Here is a 15,231-nt window from a genome sequence, read left to right as displayed (position 1 = left end):
TTGACTGCTTCAGCTCAACTTCACTTGTTCCAAGGACAGACGTCATCACTCACATGATTAGCTGTGGGCACAAACATTATATTTTCCCTTGTTAGTCTTAATCTCTCGCTTCGTTCATATTATTAATGAGGAAATGACTGTTTGCTTTTGAAATCACCTTTGCTAAATGCTAAAATTCCCCTGTTTCATTCACCCACCATCCTAAATTTAATGATGAGATGCTGTTGTAATGTGAAAGGCATGCCATGCTTTGGTAGATGGAGGAGAAAAAAAAAACACTTTTTGTGCCCTGCTTGCTTCCACTGCAGAGTCACTATTTTTGCCAACTCATTAGAACATGCGTTTCAGAATTTCTGCTAAATGGCTGAATGATAAGCTTACTAAACAACAGATTTTACAAGCTTTTTTTTTTAAATAGACAATTACAAATGTAAGCTGCTGGATTCTGACCCTTCATTCAATAGGTTCATGCTGTTATGTAATTAGCCTGACTTATAGGATTTCCTGCAGCGAGACATCCAACTGCTCTCTCGTGCTGTGAGTTAAGTTTTTTTCCACCATTAATTAAGCAGCACCGACTTCTCTCTTCCTCTGCCAGGGAGCCCAGATGAGAGTCTCTTCCAAAGCTGAGAAACAGAACAGAACTAAGAGGGCAGGGAGGAGGAGGAGAAAATCAGGGTGAGGCTGAAGCCAGAGTGGTGCATCAGTGTTTCCGCAGGCCAGAGCCGCGCTCATAAAGTATCTCAGAATAGTTTCGTTGATATGAGAGCAGTTTGCTTTGCAAGAAGTTGTGAAGCTTTTCTAGTTCTGTGACCTAGTGTCTACCATCATGCTTGATGGTCTTTCAAGGACACAGAGTTAAAGTCTGTGAGGTTTCTAAAGAAATTGCTCTAAAACACGACATTAGATCTTTGAGTCAGAAAGATTCATTTGGACAATTGAATATGACAGTGTTACTCCAGACTGATACCACTGAAACATTGGATTATGAAGTTCACATCTGTATTCTGTATTGTGAAGTGTTCAAAACCTCTGTCTAATATTCTTATTGCGGCTGAAGGTCTGTTTGTCTAATGATGTCTGCGTGAAGTTGTGAGTCAAATGGGAACAGAAAGGAGTGCAGCAAATATGTTCACCCTGCTATAAATCTTACAGTTTATTTAACTAGTAAACACCTCTCAGGCTACTTAAGTAATCTGGAAGCTGACAACACAAATGACTTCGGGTGTAGTGCTTGTTTTTGCCTTTGCTGATAATCCGAGAGAGTTTATTATTTTGTCATTTAGACTGAGGCTGAATAATGAAGTGATAATGAAGTTGGTTAGAAGCTTTGGCAGCACTTAGTATGAGGATTTTTCACTCAGATGGAATAAATGGTTGAATTAGAGAAATAAAATCTTAGCATATCAATCTCTATTGATTTATGTTTGTCAGGATTTCATTATGGACGATTACTTCTTACAGCGCCTTTTTAGATGGTGTAACAGGGACGGTCATGTAATGTTGTATTTAACATTGTATTGCATGCATCTAATAGATCACGTTCTTCGTCTGTGTTAGACTTGCAGAGAAGCTGTGAGTGTTTGTGCATTAGGGTTTCCTTCTTCTTCTTTTTTTTCCTGGTCCCTGTATGCTGGTCAGTGTACTTCCCACCTACAAAGCTTGAAATAAGTTTGGCTAATCCATGGGCACCAACTGTTTTGACTTATATTTGATAGCCAGTATTAATTTCTAAAACTGCCCCCAAAGTTTTCTCGATTTGCAAGTCTTAACCACAAATGTAAACCAAGCTGTTCTTGACCTAAACATCATAAAGGTATTGAAGCTACCAGACATAGCAAGTCTAGATATACAAGAAAAAACAGAATACATGCAGGCGTATTCCTTCCAACTATTTTCTTTTGCAGCCTACGTTTTACTAGCCACACTAGCCTCTGCTGCAGTCATATTGTCATTCCGATCCTACAAATCATGGCTTGCTGTTGCTCAAAGAGACTGACGGTGTGGATCAGCAACCGCTAAACGCTCATGAGTTTCATCGACTGTCCAGAGTGGCTGGCGGATTAAAGAAAAAAACAGAGCACATTTGTACCAGCTAAATGGATTTGGGGATAAAGAGGCATGGTAGAAGTAAAAAGCCCTTTGTGATATGGGTAGTTGTATATATGAAACTATATACACTCTGAAATGAGATCAACTTCATCAGTTATGCTTACAGTTGCAAACATTGGTAGTAGGGTTATGCAGCCCATGAAGGTGAGTGGGTTTGGCTGTTTGAATGGGGCTATTGTGGTTAATCATACAATTAGATTGTGTGTGGGCAAGTAATTGTTTTTCTATCCTTTCGTCCTTTTGCTTTGCGGCTTTGCGTTAAAATCACTTTCCGCCCTCTGCATCGACACAGAGATGTGATTTTAAAGAGACAGGTTAACTTGGAAGGGTCTGACTGAAGCTGGTATATGTTTGAATGTTTAACTAGATAATGTGTGGTGTTATCCTTCATGGTGATTTTGATCATTTTTAATAGGAAGCATTAGCTACAACGTGGCAGTCTGCAGTGGAGTGTAACCTTTTAATGGCTATGAATAGACCGTCTCCTGCATTTGCCCCACTATTCTGCTCTCAGAATGACATTATTTTACAATATTCTGAATGCATTTTTATTCCCATATTCAAATTAACACCGTAATGTTTTACAGGAAGAAAAAAAAGCAGACAGTAGCTGAGAAATAAATAATTTGATTATTACTGAAAGGAAATTACAAGAGAAAATTTTGAGGGATGGATATGTTTCTTTTTAATGAGGCCAGGAAGCCAAAAGTCCCCCAGTTTCAGTTGTTAAATATGAACATTTAAAATTTTTCTATTTTACTAAGCTGAATATTTTTGGCCTTTTGACAGTGCAGGGAATTTGAATATGCCACCTTATGCACTGCCGACTCGCAGAGGACTTTTTAAAAGCCTTTTCTGGCATTTTGAAGACCCAGTGACTACAATGGATAATGACAATATTTGTTAGCTGCTGCTGTGGTTAAATTACAGATAATAGGCTGTGAGGAGGCAGACAGGAGAGGGGAGCATGGCATGAAAAATGTGGAACCATAAACATCATAGTTATTTTGCATTCAGGGAGCTCCACATTGTACACTTATTTAATTTGATCATCAGTGCTAAACATAAACTCTGATTTTGGACTGTTAGTTTGACCGAACAAGTATTTAGTAGACCTCACCTTCAACTCTTTGTGAAGATTTGAAGTTTTATCTTACTAGAAAATGCTGATGGAATACGGTTGGTTTGTTGCTGCTGCTTCTTCTTCTTCTTTTCTTTTTTCCCCTCCATCATTTAGGCTGTTTTTACAGAAGATTACTTGTTGATATCCACTCTGATGTACATACACACAGAGAATAACCTTCTCTGGGACCCCTTTCAGAGGTTTCATATACGGCTGCACCACAGGCTGCTCTTTGTGCTGATTTCTGGGCCTAACTGAGATTATATGTGTGCGCGCAATATCAGGGTGGTTTCTGGGTTATCCTAGGCCACACACACGTGCGTGCGCATTCTCTCACATACTTTTAAGTACAGTTGCACACATTTTTATGCACAGTGTGTCTCTAGCTCTCTCTGCTTCTCTCCCCTCATTCACCCTGGTAGTCTCTCAGCCAGCTCCAAGCCGTTTAGCTATGCCCCCTCGCTTTGTCTGTGTGGAGGGATTACTCTGTCCTTTGTGATTATCTGTCTATTAATAGCTTCCTTTAAGGCTGTTCACATGCTTCAACAGAAGCAGAGTTGCAGGATTCCGAGGCCCCGGGCTCTCCAACACAATCCGACCCCAAATTGTGAAGCGGGTAATTACAGTAATGATGTACGGCATACTGTACACTGCTGTACTGAGAGGAAGGACTCACACATACACACCAAAGAGTGCAGGAGTACACACAAAGCAAGCAAGAACATTTTTTTTGTTTTTGTGTTTTTTGCTGTGGTGTGCAACAAATTGGACTACATAATAATGTATATTGTTACAGCTTGCAGGCGCATACACAGCCAAACATAAAATACAGAGGCTAAGAAAGAGCTCTCTTCTGATGCCACTGGGGTGATCAACCTCAGATATACACCCATCACGTATAACATTATGAGCACTGACAGGTGAAGTGAATAACAATGGTTATCTCTTCATCATGGCACCTTTTAGTGGGTGGGATATATTACGGACCGAGTGAACATTCAGTCCTCAAAGTTGATGTGTTAGAAGCAGGAAAAATGGGTAAGTGTAAGGATTTGAGTGAATTTGACAAGGGCCTAATTACGATGGCTAAGCGACTCGGTCAGAGCATCTCCAAAATAGCAGCTCTTCTGGGGTGTTCCCGTTCTGCAGCGGTCAGTATCTGTCAAAAGTGGTCCAAGGAAGGTACAGTGGTGAACCAGCAACAAGGGTCATGGGCAACCAAAGCTCATTGATGCATGTGGGGAGCCAAAAAGGTCTGATAGAAAGGCGTGAGAACACAAAGTGCATCACAGTGTTGTATGAGGCTGCATAGGTGCAGAGCAGTCAGGGTGCCCATGCAGATGCCTGTCCACCACCATAAAAGGTGATGGCAGCAGAAATTATAAAAAGCACTGATGGGCATGTGAGAACTGGCCTGGTCTGATGAATCAGAATTTCTTCTACATCACATGGCTGGTCAGGTGACTATGTGTTGCTTACCTCGGGAACACTTGGAGTCAGGATGGATTATGGGAAGAAGGCAAGCCGGCAGAGGTGTTCTGCTGGGAAACCCTGGGTCCTACCTTACATGTGGATGTTACTTTGACACATACAACCTCCCTAAGTGTTGTTGCAGACCATGTACACCGTTTCATGGAAAACCTCTTTTAGCAGGATAATGCATTCTGCCACAAAGCACAAATGGTTCAGCAATGGATTGAGGAGCACAACAATTCTGAAGTGTTGACTTGGCCTCCAGGTTTCTCAGACGCTACCGTCTTACAGCACTGTTACTAACATCTGGCTAGATCGTGCTAGATACCAAGGTGCATCTTCAGAGGACAGGGCTGTTTTGGTATTAAGAGAGGCACCAAAACAGTATCAGGCATGTTTTGCCCGATCAGCATATTTATTCTTGTATTGCACACTGCCCTCTGCACTCACTATACACTGTATAGCACTTTCTTGGACATTGTCCTCTGTATACAGCCTTGTCACCCATATGCATATTACACAACAATGTGACAGATGAAACCTTCTTGATAAAGATGCATGCACGTTTTTCCAGCCCACAGTTCATATTTCACGATGCATAGGCATGCACATGAAGGGTGTTTCACATGCAACACATGACGTGGAAGAAGAGGGACCACTTTGATGCCATATTACTCTCCTGTTTTGCAGTTATGTGTTCAAAGAGAAGACTACATACACACAGACATGACGTAGGACAATCTTTACCTGCCCTTTTTTCTTCTCATCTAAAGGAACAGGTTTAGATGTGGAGAGGAACATACAGGGATAGAACACGGAGGACACACCATTATTTTAGCCCAAAAAATCTTTCGTTCTTCACCTAGAGAGACCATAGGTCAGGAAAGTTGTTTACTGTGTTACTGTGTGTGCTGGTTTATTTGGGTTTGCCGTCTGCTACTGCTGAATCCAACACTGATGAGTGATAAGAGTGAGCAAATAAGGGTTGTGTTGCAGGCCATTAAGCTAAAGCAGTGAACAGAAATGGATGCTGAAACACCACAAAACCAGGTCATCCCTGGGGTCAGCAACGCAATAAAGTAGTGCAAATGAATCTTCTAGTTGTCTTAATTTCTGATGTTCTTTATCAAGCAGATTGTTTAATTTGCGCAGAAAAGAGTGAATCCCTCTTATGTGTACAATAAGACTGCAGCACAATTTGTGGGCTATTTGGAGCGCTGAGTAAACTTGGCAGGATAAGAATATTTTTGCGTGTGTTGTAACGTCTCAACCAAACGTGAAAAATTCAGCTAAAATCAGCTTGCTGTGCATTCTCTCTGATAAATGAACGTTTATTGTGGAAGTTAGTGGAGCAGGGATTAGGACTGCTGCCAGTCAGCCAGGGTTTGGGTTTGATTGTGACTGGCCCGGTTGGATGCATCCTCAATGAGCTGAGCTAAAGCAGGAGGCCAGCAGGTCGTGAGTAACTAGTGGCATTTGGATCAAAACACATTCAGCATAATCACTTTAAATGCGCTCAAGGAGATCTGCAGAGGACTTTTTTTCCCCAGGACAGGAAACTGCACTTTCTCTTTAAACGGTCAGAGCTTCAGGAAGAGGATTTTAGCCATTCATTGTAATGAGCTGACAAAAAAGGAAGAATGAACCAAATCATCCATTTATACAGAAGTTTAATTATGTTTCTTCAGCCACAGATCATTTTCTAATTTCCCAAGTTAATATTATTTAAAGGAAGTAAAGTAGAAGACATTTTAAACCCTTTTTATCTCTAACAGGATGTTGAGGTTTGCTACACAGGATGCTTACAGCACAGCTGAAGTATTCTGGTCATACGTTAATATGATTCTGCTTCTCTACCATACAAACAGTTTTTGCACTATTCGGCCTCACAGTGATTGCTTCTTCATAACAGCAACACAGATGTATAGACGCTTCACACATCATGTGTCCTTGAACTTTAATTAGTTCCCCTCTTGTCAGAGTTTTTACAAAGCTGAATTGGATTTGGATTTTGTTGACTAAAGTCATCTTAGTTTAGGCTAAACTGGAGCTGCCACAGACTGACAGGAAGCACGTTAAAGGAAGGCATCGCATTGAATTTCTCTTTGTTTTCATAATGATTTGTAGTTAAAACTAGACTTGATGTAACAGTTTGTGTATCTGTATGTCGCTTATCAGTGCTTTTCACTATTTCTACTACTGGAAAGGGCCTGCTCAAGTGAGAGAGCTCAGTAAAATCAACAAATATGCAAAAAGATTTTTGCATTTCTTTCTATAAAATAGGCACATTTCCTTCTTTCAGTCTATTATTTGGTTTGAAAAATGAAAAGTAAAAATGAAGTATTTCAGAGGTAAAATAATGAATCACTACTCACTGTCACAAAACCTGCATGTTATGGTGAGGTGAAAAAGTCATTTCACCGGTACTCCCTAACTTTCTCGCTCATTTACATGTATATTGTGACTCATCGTCAGTAGCAATAGAATTCAAAATGCAGCCAAGCGCTTTGAAGTGTAATTGTGGAGCGCACACATGCACAGTAGTAGCAGTGTGCTGTCTTCAGAGCAGCAGCTTATCTCTTACATAATAATGGCCCAGTCCTGCCGGGATGAGAGCACTGGGTCTTGAGTTGTGGCGATCTGGGAAGATTGTTGCTCATCTCCCCCGCAGGTCTGAACTCTGTGCGACCTTCTTGTCGTGTCTGTCACAGTGGGATCAGAATAAAGACACCTGCCGCCTTCTTCTGCCTGCACATCCATACAATTCGTGACAGCGTTGCCTCTCCCATCAGAAACACTCGCTGCTGGATAATGAGGCTGTCACACTCATCCTGCCTGTGCAGACAGGGGTCTGCAGGGAAGATGAATAAGTTAAAAGCTGTTGCAGAGCAAGAAGCACACTTTTACAACTGAGGCATGCACTGGTAGCATCCTTCGTTTCTTTTGAACAGTCCTCCGTGAACATCTATTGGAGAGCTTGGAAACTCCGATTTCTTCTTCTAGGCAAAGTCACACATTTTCTTCTTTGTGGCTGTAACTACCCACCTACTTCATCTTGTGTTTACACCAAACAGAGATGCTCTGCTTTCGCTCCAAATATTAAAACAGGTGATTCAGGAAGCGACAAAATCAGCACGAGATGAGGGCAGATCAGTAACAGTTTAACTACTACATGGTATTGGATGTGTCTTTAACCCAATCTGCCTGTAGACAATTGACTAAGAAGTAAAGAAAGTATAACTTGATCTCAATGTGGCTAAAAATGGTTTTCATTACCAACAACTTGCTGTGCTAACTGTTTAGTTTGTAAATTCATGGAGAAAGCAGGTTTTTAGTTTCAAAGGGTAGAATTCTGACCATGACCATTAATTGCTTTTCTCATAAAATGGTAATGAAAAAAATAAATCAATAAATATTAATGTGGTTATTTGTGTGTCAGGCCTCTGTCCCACCAGGTCTGCTCAAATCCCTGTTTTTACTCTGCCCGTCTTTGACCATGTGGTGTTTGCTATTACAGCTTTCTGGTAGCTGCGGGAGTCAGAAGCATCTGCTCGCTCCAGATATGTGTCTTTACCAATTTATCTAACCTTTGTCATCATCTTTCTCTTTCCCCCGTGTTTGCTTTTGCCTGTCTAGACGTGCCGGCGGCGGAGCAGCCGGAGCTGTTCCTGAAGAAGCTGCAGCAGTGCTGTACTGTCTTTGACTTCATGGACACGCTGTCAGACCTCAAGATGAAGGAGTACAAGCGCTCCACGCTCAACGAGCTGGTGGACTACGTGACCGTAAGCCGGGGCTACCTGACAGAACAGGCCTACCCCGAGGTTGTGAAAATGGTAAGAAAGAATGAATCCGCCCATTCTGCGTAAACAGTAGATTTGCACTCTGTCTGTACAGAACACTGAATTTCAGTTTTTTTGTTTTCGCCATGTCCACTCACAACTTTACACCATCTTCATCTCAAAGATGGAGGAAAGTTTGCAGTGATGGGTGTTGGTTTGTCTGCACAAAGCCCTTTTGTCAATTTTTGACCAATAAATCATTAAGCTGACCTTGAGCACCTTGTGGATGGAATCTAAATTTTAATGGACTGTTCGCCATTCATTCAAAACTTTACAATCTATCGTTTTTTACAGACTGCTACCAAAATTGTAACCTCTTTGGAGCAGGTACTAAAAACTGAACATTTTATTACATTTAATGAGGTAAAAATGTCTGTTTTTGTCAGTGGGGTCTGGAGATGTTTCCTGTCTTAGCGTGTCATCCCCATATCTAAAGAATTTTACTGTCTTTTGACACACGTGAAAGTTTAACATTAAGGTAACATGCACCTTGAAATTTCGAGTCATTGATGGGGCAGTGCTGTGTGGCCCTTGTAGGTAGTGTTGGTGTGTAAAGCCAATGGTGCTGAAAATGAGTACTGACAGACATGTTTACATAGTGTGCCTCCTTTGGGTCAAAGCTTACTTCTTAAAGAAAAGCTTGTTTGTAATAATTAGATTTCACTTTTCCCAGTCGTCTTTTTGTGCAGTCATGTTTTGTCTCACGGCTGGAAAATGTCGGCCCCCTGCAGCCCTCAGCACTGATGGTGTAAAGGTGTGAGTGGACATAGTGAAAATGTTCTGTTTAAATTTGTTACTTGTCATTATTCAGTGGGAGGAAACTGATTCAGCTTCAGTCTGATGCTTGGATTCTTTAGTTAGACTCACTAGAGCAGGCGAGTGGGTGTTGCTGTGTTCTTTTCTCAGGGAAGGAGTAGTTGTAGTTGTTTTTCGTTTTCTCTCTTGTAGGTCAGTCAAATTTATGAGCTATGTTAGTTCACTTTTAGTTCTGTTCTTTGATTTGGCAGCAGCCACAGACCCTATCCAGCCCCACGGGACGTCCATTTTTTTGGTTTAGTATGTAAAGTCTACTACTAAAGAATAAATAACTAATCCTGTGTGGTTGAAATGTTGCTCCCCTCTTTTCCTAGCTCAGCAGGGGCATAGCAGTGATTTTTGAGTGCTCTGTGTACAGACACATAGGAGATGAGCAGATACACAGGAGGAAAATAAGAGCAGAAGAGGAGCTGGTGTGCATGTTGGCAGCTACGTATGTTCAGCTAATGAACACAGACCCCACAATGAACAGAGGCCCTGAAGTACTCAAAGCTAATATTTTTTTTTTAACCTAGTGCACCAAGTTGTTATTAGGTTTAATTACTTGGAGCCTTCCACAGAGTATATCTTCAGGCCGTTGAGGACAGTCATAACTGAAGGTCTGCTGCAGTACATGCAGGTACTGTAAAAGAAGCAGTCCTGTGCTGAGACAGAAAACATACTGGTCTAATGGACATTTAGAAAAACTGACACAGCACAATATTTTTTCAGAGGTTTCTGCCTGATGACAACTCTTTGATAAGAGTTAACAAAGTCGGTCTCATTAAGAAGAGACATACATGTGGACAGCATTGTAATTCATTGTATTATTCTTAGTGAATCTAATGTATCACCTGCCACACACATCTGGACTGATGTGGTTTACACTAAACTCTGTTAGGTTTGCTTTGTATGTGGCTAAATGTACTGCTTCATGGTAGTTTTTGTTATCTAGTAGACTATGAACACATAATTAAGTACTCTAAAGCTGAAGTGTAGACATATATACATGTAGATGCTGCAGTGAGGATTGTGAGACTTCTGACTTCTTGCCAGATTTAAAGCATGCTGGTCTGGTTAAAGATGCAATGTTTGAAGATTGTTCAATGGAGAAATGCATCAGAATAGTTGACAAGGAGGTCCATGGTTGTGTGTAATAATTCCCCAAAAAATGTTTTGTTAAATTTTAACCCTGTCAATCCACTCGAAGAAAGTGTTCGAAGAAAAACTGAAGTACTGAAGCAGAGGCTCAAATATTAAGGCATGAATTGAAATGTGGTTTTGGAAAGTTGTTTAAACTGACACCTAGTGTCAGTTAAGATGTTTACGTGTACATAAGATTTAGACTTTAGACAAGAGGGAACAGTTCCCTGCATTGAAGCATCCTTCATGTAAACAGCAGTTATCATCTATATGTTGGGTCAGAACCCCAATTTCCAGTCACTGGATTGAAGTTCCCGCTTTCTTGTTCCAGGTGTCTCACAACATATTCCGGACCCTTCCGCCCAGTGACAGTAACGAGTTTGACCCTGAAGAGGATGAGCCCACACTTGAGGCCTCCTGGCCACACTTACAGGTAAAGTGTGTGTGTGTGTGTATAATGACAACCCTTTAGGGGTACTTTGGTGTAATTTCTTTACTAACGTCTGCTAAGTTTGTCTATATACCCACATTTCTGTGCAGTTATCAGTGAGTTGCCAGGTAAAGCTCCTTAGAACAGGCTGAAGCAAGAGCAGTGGTGGGTAGAGTTCAGGAGGAAGTTAAGAGCAAAGTAGTACTGGAGAGTTATGGGAAAGATGGCCAACCAAAGGAGGCAGTCATTATGATACAGGTGTTTGATCTAGTTGGAGGAAGGGTGTCAAGGAGTCTTGAGATGTAAGGAGAAAATTTAGGAATCTAAAAGGAGGGAATATAGGCATGAGCAAACAATGCAGTGTTTAATAAGAAATGTGGCAACACGAGGAGGCGCTAAGCTGGGAAGGTTGTACCACAAGTTAAGGTGATGGAGAAGTGAAGAGAGTGTGCTGAAAAGCTGGAAGTAGAGAAGGTTGGACTATCCTGAGATAGGAAATCATAAAATGGAAGGAACTGGCTAGGATCAGGTGAGGATGGCAATAAGGCAGCAGGCCTGCAGAAAGTCTTTGTGGACCGTAGCTTTGCAGATAATGATGTGATTTGAAGTGAAAGTTGGCAGCAGGTAGAGGGGTGGAGGTGTGCCCTGGAAAGTCCACGTGTGGAGAAGGGTGTTTAATATGTGGCTGCCTACAAGAGCAAGACCAAATTGTACTGTTGTGTTTGAATACATAATACATGAAAGAGCTGTATCACGCTAATTAGTGAGCTTTAGAGGTGTTTGCAGGCCTGTTGCTGAATCTCAAACAGAAGCAGGCTAGCAGTGCCCCCATGCTTCTAGTCTTATGATGGTTGTGAGAGTGGTTATTTCATTCTTATATAGAAAAATGGATGATGATATTTCCCAGAATATACATTTAAACTCCATTTAACTTAAATGGACTTTTTTTTCTCTACCTTGCTCATCCCAGATTACTCTGCTTTTTGTGACTTTTGAGCCGTTTCTCCCTTTAATCCAGTTCTGTCTGAGTATTTATGGGCTTAATTCAATGCACTCATATCTGAGAAGAAGCGATGAGCCTTTGGACTTTTCTATTCTTTTCCACCTGTTATCATGTGAAACAAAGTTTTGTTTGCGTCGGAGGTTAACATGAATTCTTTATCAACCGTGTTTCTTTCTCCAGTTGGTATACGAGTTCTTCATTCGGTTCTTGGAGAGTCAGGAATTCCAGCCCAGCATTGCCAAAAAGTACATAGACCAGAAGTTTGTCCTACAGGTGAGTTGTTGAGTCACCTTCAGAATTCTGCTTTTCTACTTCATCATCTTCTTTACTGTCAGTTTAGCTTTTTCATATCTTTCTTTGCTTTTAAGGCACGTTGCTTTTTTGACTTTTCTCCCCCCTCACCTTGTGTCCAGCTCTTGGAGTTGTTTGACAGCGAGGACCCTCGGGAGAGAGACTATCTGAAGACAGTCTTGCATAGAATCTACGGCAAATTCCTGGGGCTGAGGGCTTTTATACGAAAACAGATCAATAATATTTTTCTACGGTGAGTAAACATGAATTCTTCAGATGTCTGGGCTGGAAAAAGCTTCTGTTTGTATGTGAGTGGAATTTTTTTCACGATAAAAAGGAAGCCACGGTAGAAAGTTGCCAGTCAACAGAGTGGAGCTAAAAATTCGAATAGACAAGGCTCACAAATAAAAGCAAAGAGCTGAATTCTTGATGTCTGCCGTGAGGGGATCAGATGGCTCTCTTATTCAGTAGAGAATATTTGCTGGCAGAGCTTTGCTCCACTTCTCACCTTATAGGGAAAGGTCACTGAAAATCAATAAAGACTTGTTCTGAGCGATCTCCTTCATCTTATGATGTGTACCCTGTTCTCCTGGATGACGGTGCTGTTTGAGTGAAAATGATGTGAGTTGTAAGCTATGGTCTTGTCAGCTGAACACCTGTGGGAAATATGGACCAATGTCCTACGCCCTTTGCACACATGCACAGCAGCCCCGAGTTTTCGTAGACATCACCAACAAATGCCAGAAAGCACAAATGTTGTTAAGCAGGCTGAGTCCTGCACCCTGCACCAAACTTCTGATTGGATCGTATGCAAGAATAGAGCAGCTAATTGTTCAGTGAAGTCATATGAGTGGGTCACATTTCCTCCATAAACCAAACATTTCTATTAGTGGAAACGCAGCTAAAGTGGACTGTCTCCTGCTGTGTGATGCATGTGAAAAATGACAACTCTGATTAGCGTCCCAACCTGATTTCTCCTGTTGGTGACATCACGTGGAAGTTTATGTCCTCTTCATCATCATCTCCTTCCCCTTTTTCGTCTTATAATAATTCTTGACCTTCTTCCTTTGTTTTTCACCTCATTCTTCACTTTCATCACCTTTTTTCATCTTGTTTTTCTTCCTCCTCACCTTCCCTTCACCTTCCCTTTGATGTTCCTCTTCACTTTATTCTTCTACACCTTCTTTTTCACTCTTTTTCTGTTCTTTCTCACAATCATCCAAAATCCAAATTACAAAATATGTTTCAGAAGAACGAAGTTTATCCCTGCCATCTATAGAGTCAGTACCCAGGCACAATGACACTGTTGAAAGCCGATGACGGTTTTTCCTTTAATATAATTACATTTGTGTCAGTGTTCCTCAGAAGTTTGTAAAGGCCACAATAAAGAGAATATGGGACTCAAACGTGGAGAAACCCACCCCAGAATAAGTGATCATGGCACTGTGTGTCTGCTGAATGTGTAAATGAATAAAGTATGTGCTTACCCAAAAGTGTAAGCTTGTAAGCAAACAAGCTTACACTGAGAGTTTACGGAGACTCTTCTGCTTCTGTTCTGATTATTTGTACAGCCAAAGGATGAGAAGGATGTTAGAAATATCTGTGGCTGTTGGTTCAAACCTGGAACTCCTCTTTGTGTGTGTGTGTGTGTTTTGTCATTATTTGTGTTAATTTACAAATTACCTGTTTTTTGCCATTCTTTGAGAGTTTTAGTGCTTGTGTCTTTTCATCGTGTGCCTCCTCGGTCTGCCTCCCTCTCTGTCTGTCTGCAGTTTTGTTTATGAGACGGAGCACTTCAACGGGGTGGCTGAGTTGCTGGAGATCCTGGGGAGGTATGTGGGGGGCCTCTGAGCCTCAGACACACATTTACATTCTGCTCTGTTATTGCTGATGCTTTTAGCCTGAGTGACTGAGACCTGAGAGCGACAGCAGAACTCAACTCAACTCTGCTATCTTGCTGTGGTTTTGTAGATGTAACAATGAGGATTTTTTTTTTTAACATCTTTAATTTAATCAGGCAAGCTGGAGTTAGTTTTTTTTAAGATACCCAAGGAGGCTAAAGACATGGAACTAAAACGCTGAATGATTAGGTTCCATAAAAACAGGATTTTAACAGAGCAGAGTGAATTCCAGGAGCACGGTTTGACTTGCAGATGAGAAGTAAATGAATCCTCCTTTCAGCTTAACAGTCTTTTTAAGCAGTGAAACAAGATAGAAAGTACATTGACTTTGTGATTCGAGTTGTTTGAGGTCAGACAGAGAAAAGGGCATTTTTCTGTAATACTTTATTTGTTAATAAAAATATTTTAATATCCAGAAACGTATCCAGATAACCTCCTTGGAACGTCTGCAGTGCTCTGGAAACTGCAGTGTTTTACACAGACATTACTTAACATTTGGGTGCCCACTCTGACCATTTTTAAAACATTTTGTAATCAGACTTTGAACTTAAATAAGAGGAAAGTTGGGAGAGGCAATCTCTAGCGTCAGCTCTTTTGAGTTTGCTTTTGTACCATTTTTCCACATCCTTCAGCCGCTTCTTCGGAGAAGATCTCATCCTGTGGTCACACTGATTGGACTGCAGCTAGCAACAGCAGTCTCTGTTCTCCTCTGGAGCTCCACTGTGAGCTGAGGGCCATTCTAACTAGAAACTGCAAAAAGTTGGAGAACTGGCTCATGTGACCTTTTGCCAAGGTCGTCGAGGTTGCATAACAACAAGGACTTCAGGGGTGCATTCACCACCTGCAGTCTGAGACAGTAGCTTTGGACTGCAATGAGACTCATTCAAAATAGAGCCAATTGAAATAATCGCAAAGAACGTAAAAAATAAAAGTATTATTTAGTAGCTCAGTTAGGAATGCATGCTTGTGTGTTTGTGCCACAAACAGAGGGTTAACCCGCGGAAAACACTGATATGTATATGACGTTAAGGTCGGCAGATAACAAATTACACGATGTGTTTCATGGAACATGATCCACAGTCCGACCTCTGACAGTCATACATTTTTGTTGTTGACTATCA

At 41.2% G+C, this 15,231-nt stretch overlaps 1 protein-coding gene across 4 annotated transcripts in view; it reads left to right on the top strand.

The window, feature by feature from the left end:
* The window catches only part of ppp2r5eb (protein phosphatase 2, regulatory subunit B', epsilon), a 48,160-nt gene that overhangs the window by 28,432 nt on the left and 4,497 nt on the right, over positions 1 to 15,231 (top strand). For all 4 annotated transcript variants that reach the window (XM_040041863.1, XM_040041862.1, XM_040041861.1 and 1 more), the window contains 5 exons: positions 8,345 to 8,541; positions 10,817 to 10,918; positions 12,099 to 12,191; positions 12,332 to 12,462; positions 13,982 to 14,041. In XM_040041863.1, the coding sequence (XP_039897797.1) occupies positions 8,345 to 8,541; positions 10,817 to 10,918; positions 12,099 to 12,191; positions 12,332 to 12,462; positions 13,982 to 14,041 (583 nt within the window). The remainder of the gene's footprint in view (positions 1 to 8,344; positions 8,542 to 10,816; positions 10,919 to 12,098; positions 12,192 to 12,331; positions 12,463 to 13,981; positions 14,042 to 15,231) is intronic.

The sequence above is a fragment of the Simochromis diagramma genome, unplaced genomic scaffold (genome assembly GCF_900408965.1).
Source record: "Simochromis diagramma unplaced genomic scaffold, fSimDia1.1 OVJJ01000304.1, whole genome shotgun sequence".
Classification (NCBI taxonomy): domain Eukaryota; kingdom Metazoa; phylum Chordata; class Actinopteri; order Cichliformes; family Cichlidae; genus Simochromis; species Simochromis diagramma.
The sequence above is the reverse complement of the archived record's forward strand: the minus strand, read 5'-3'. Positions and strand labels throughout refer to the sequence as shown.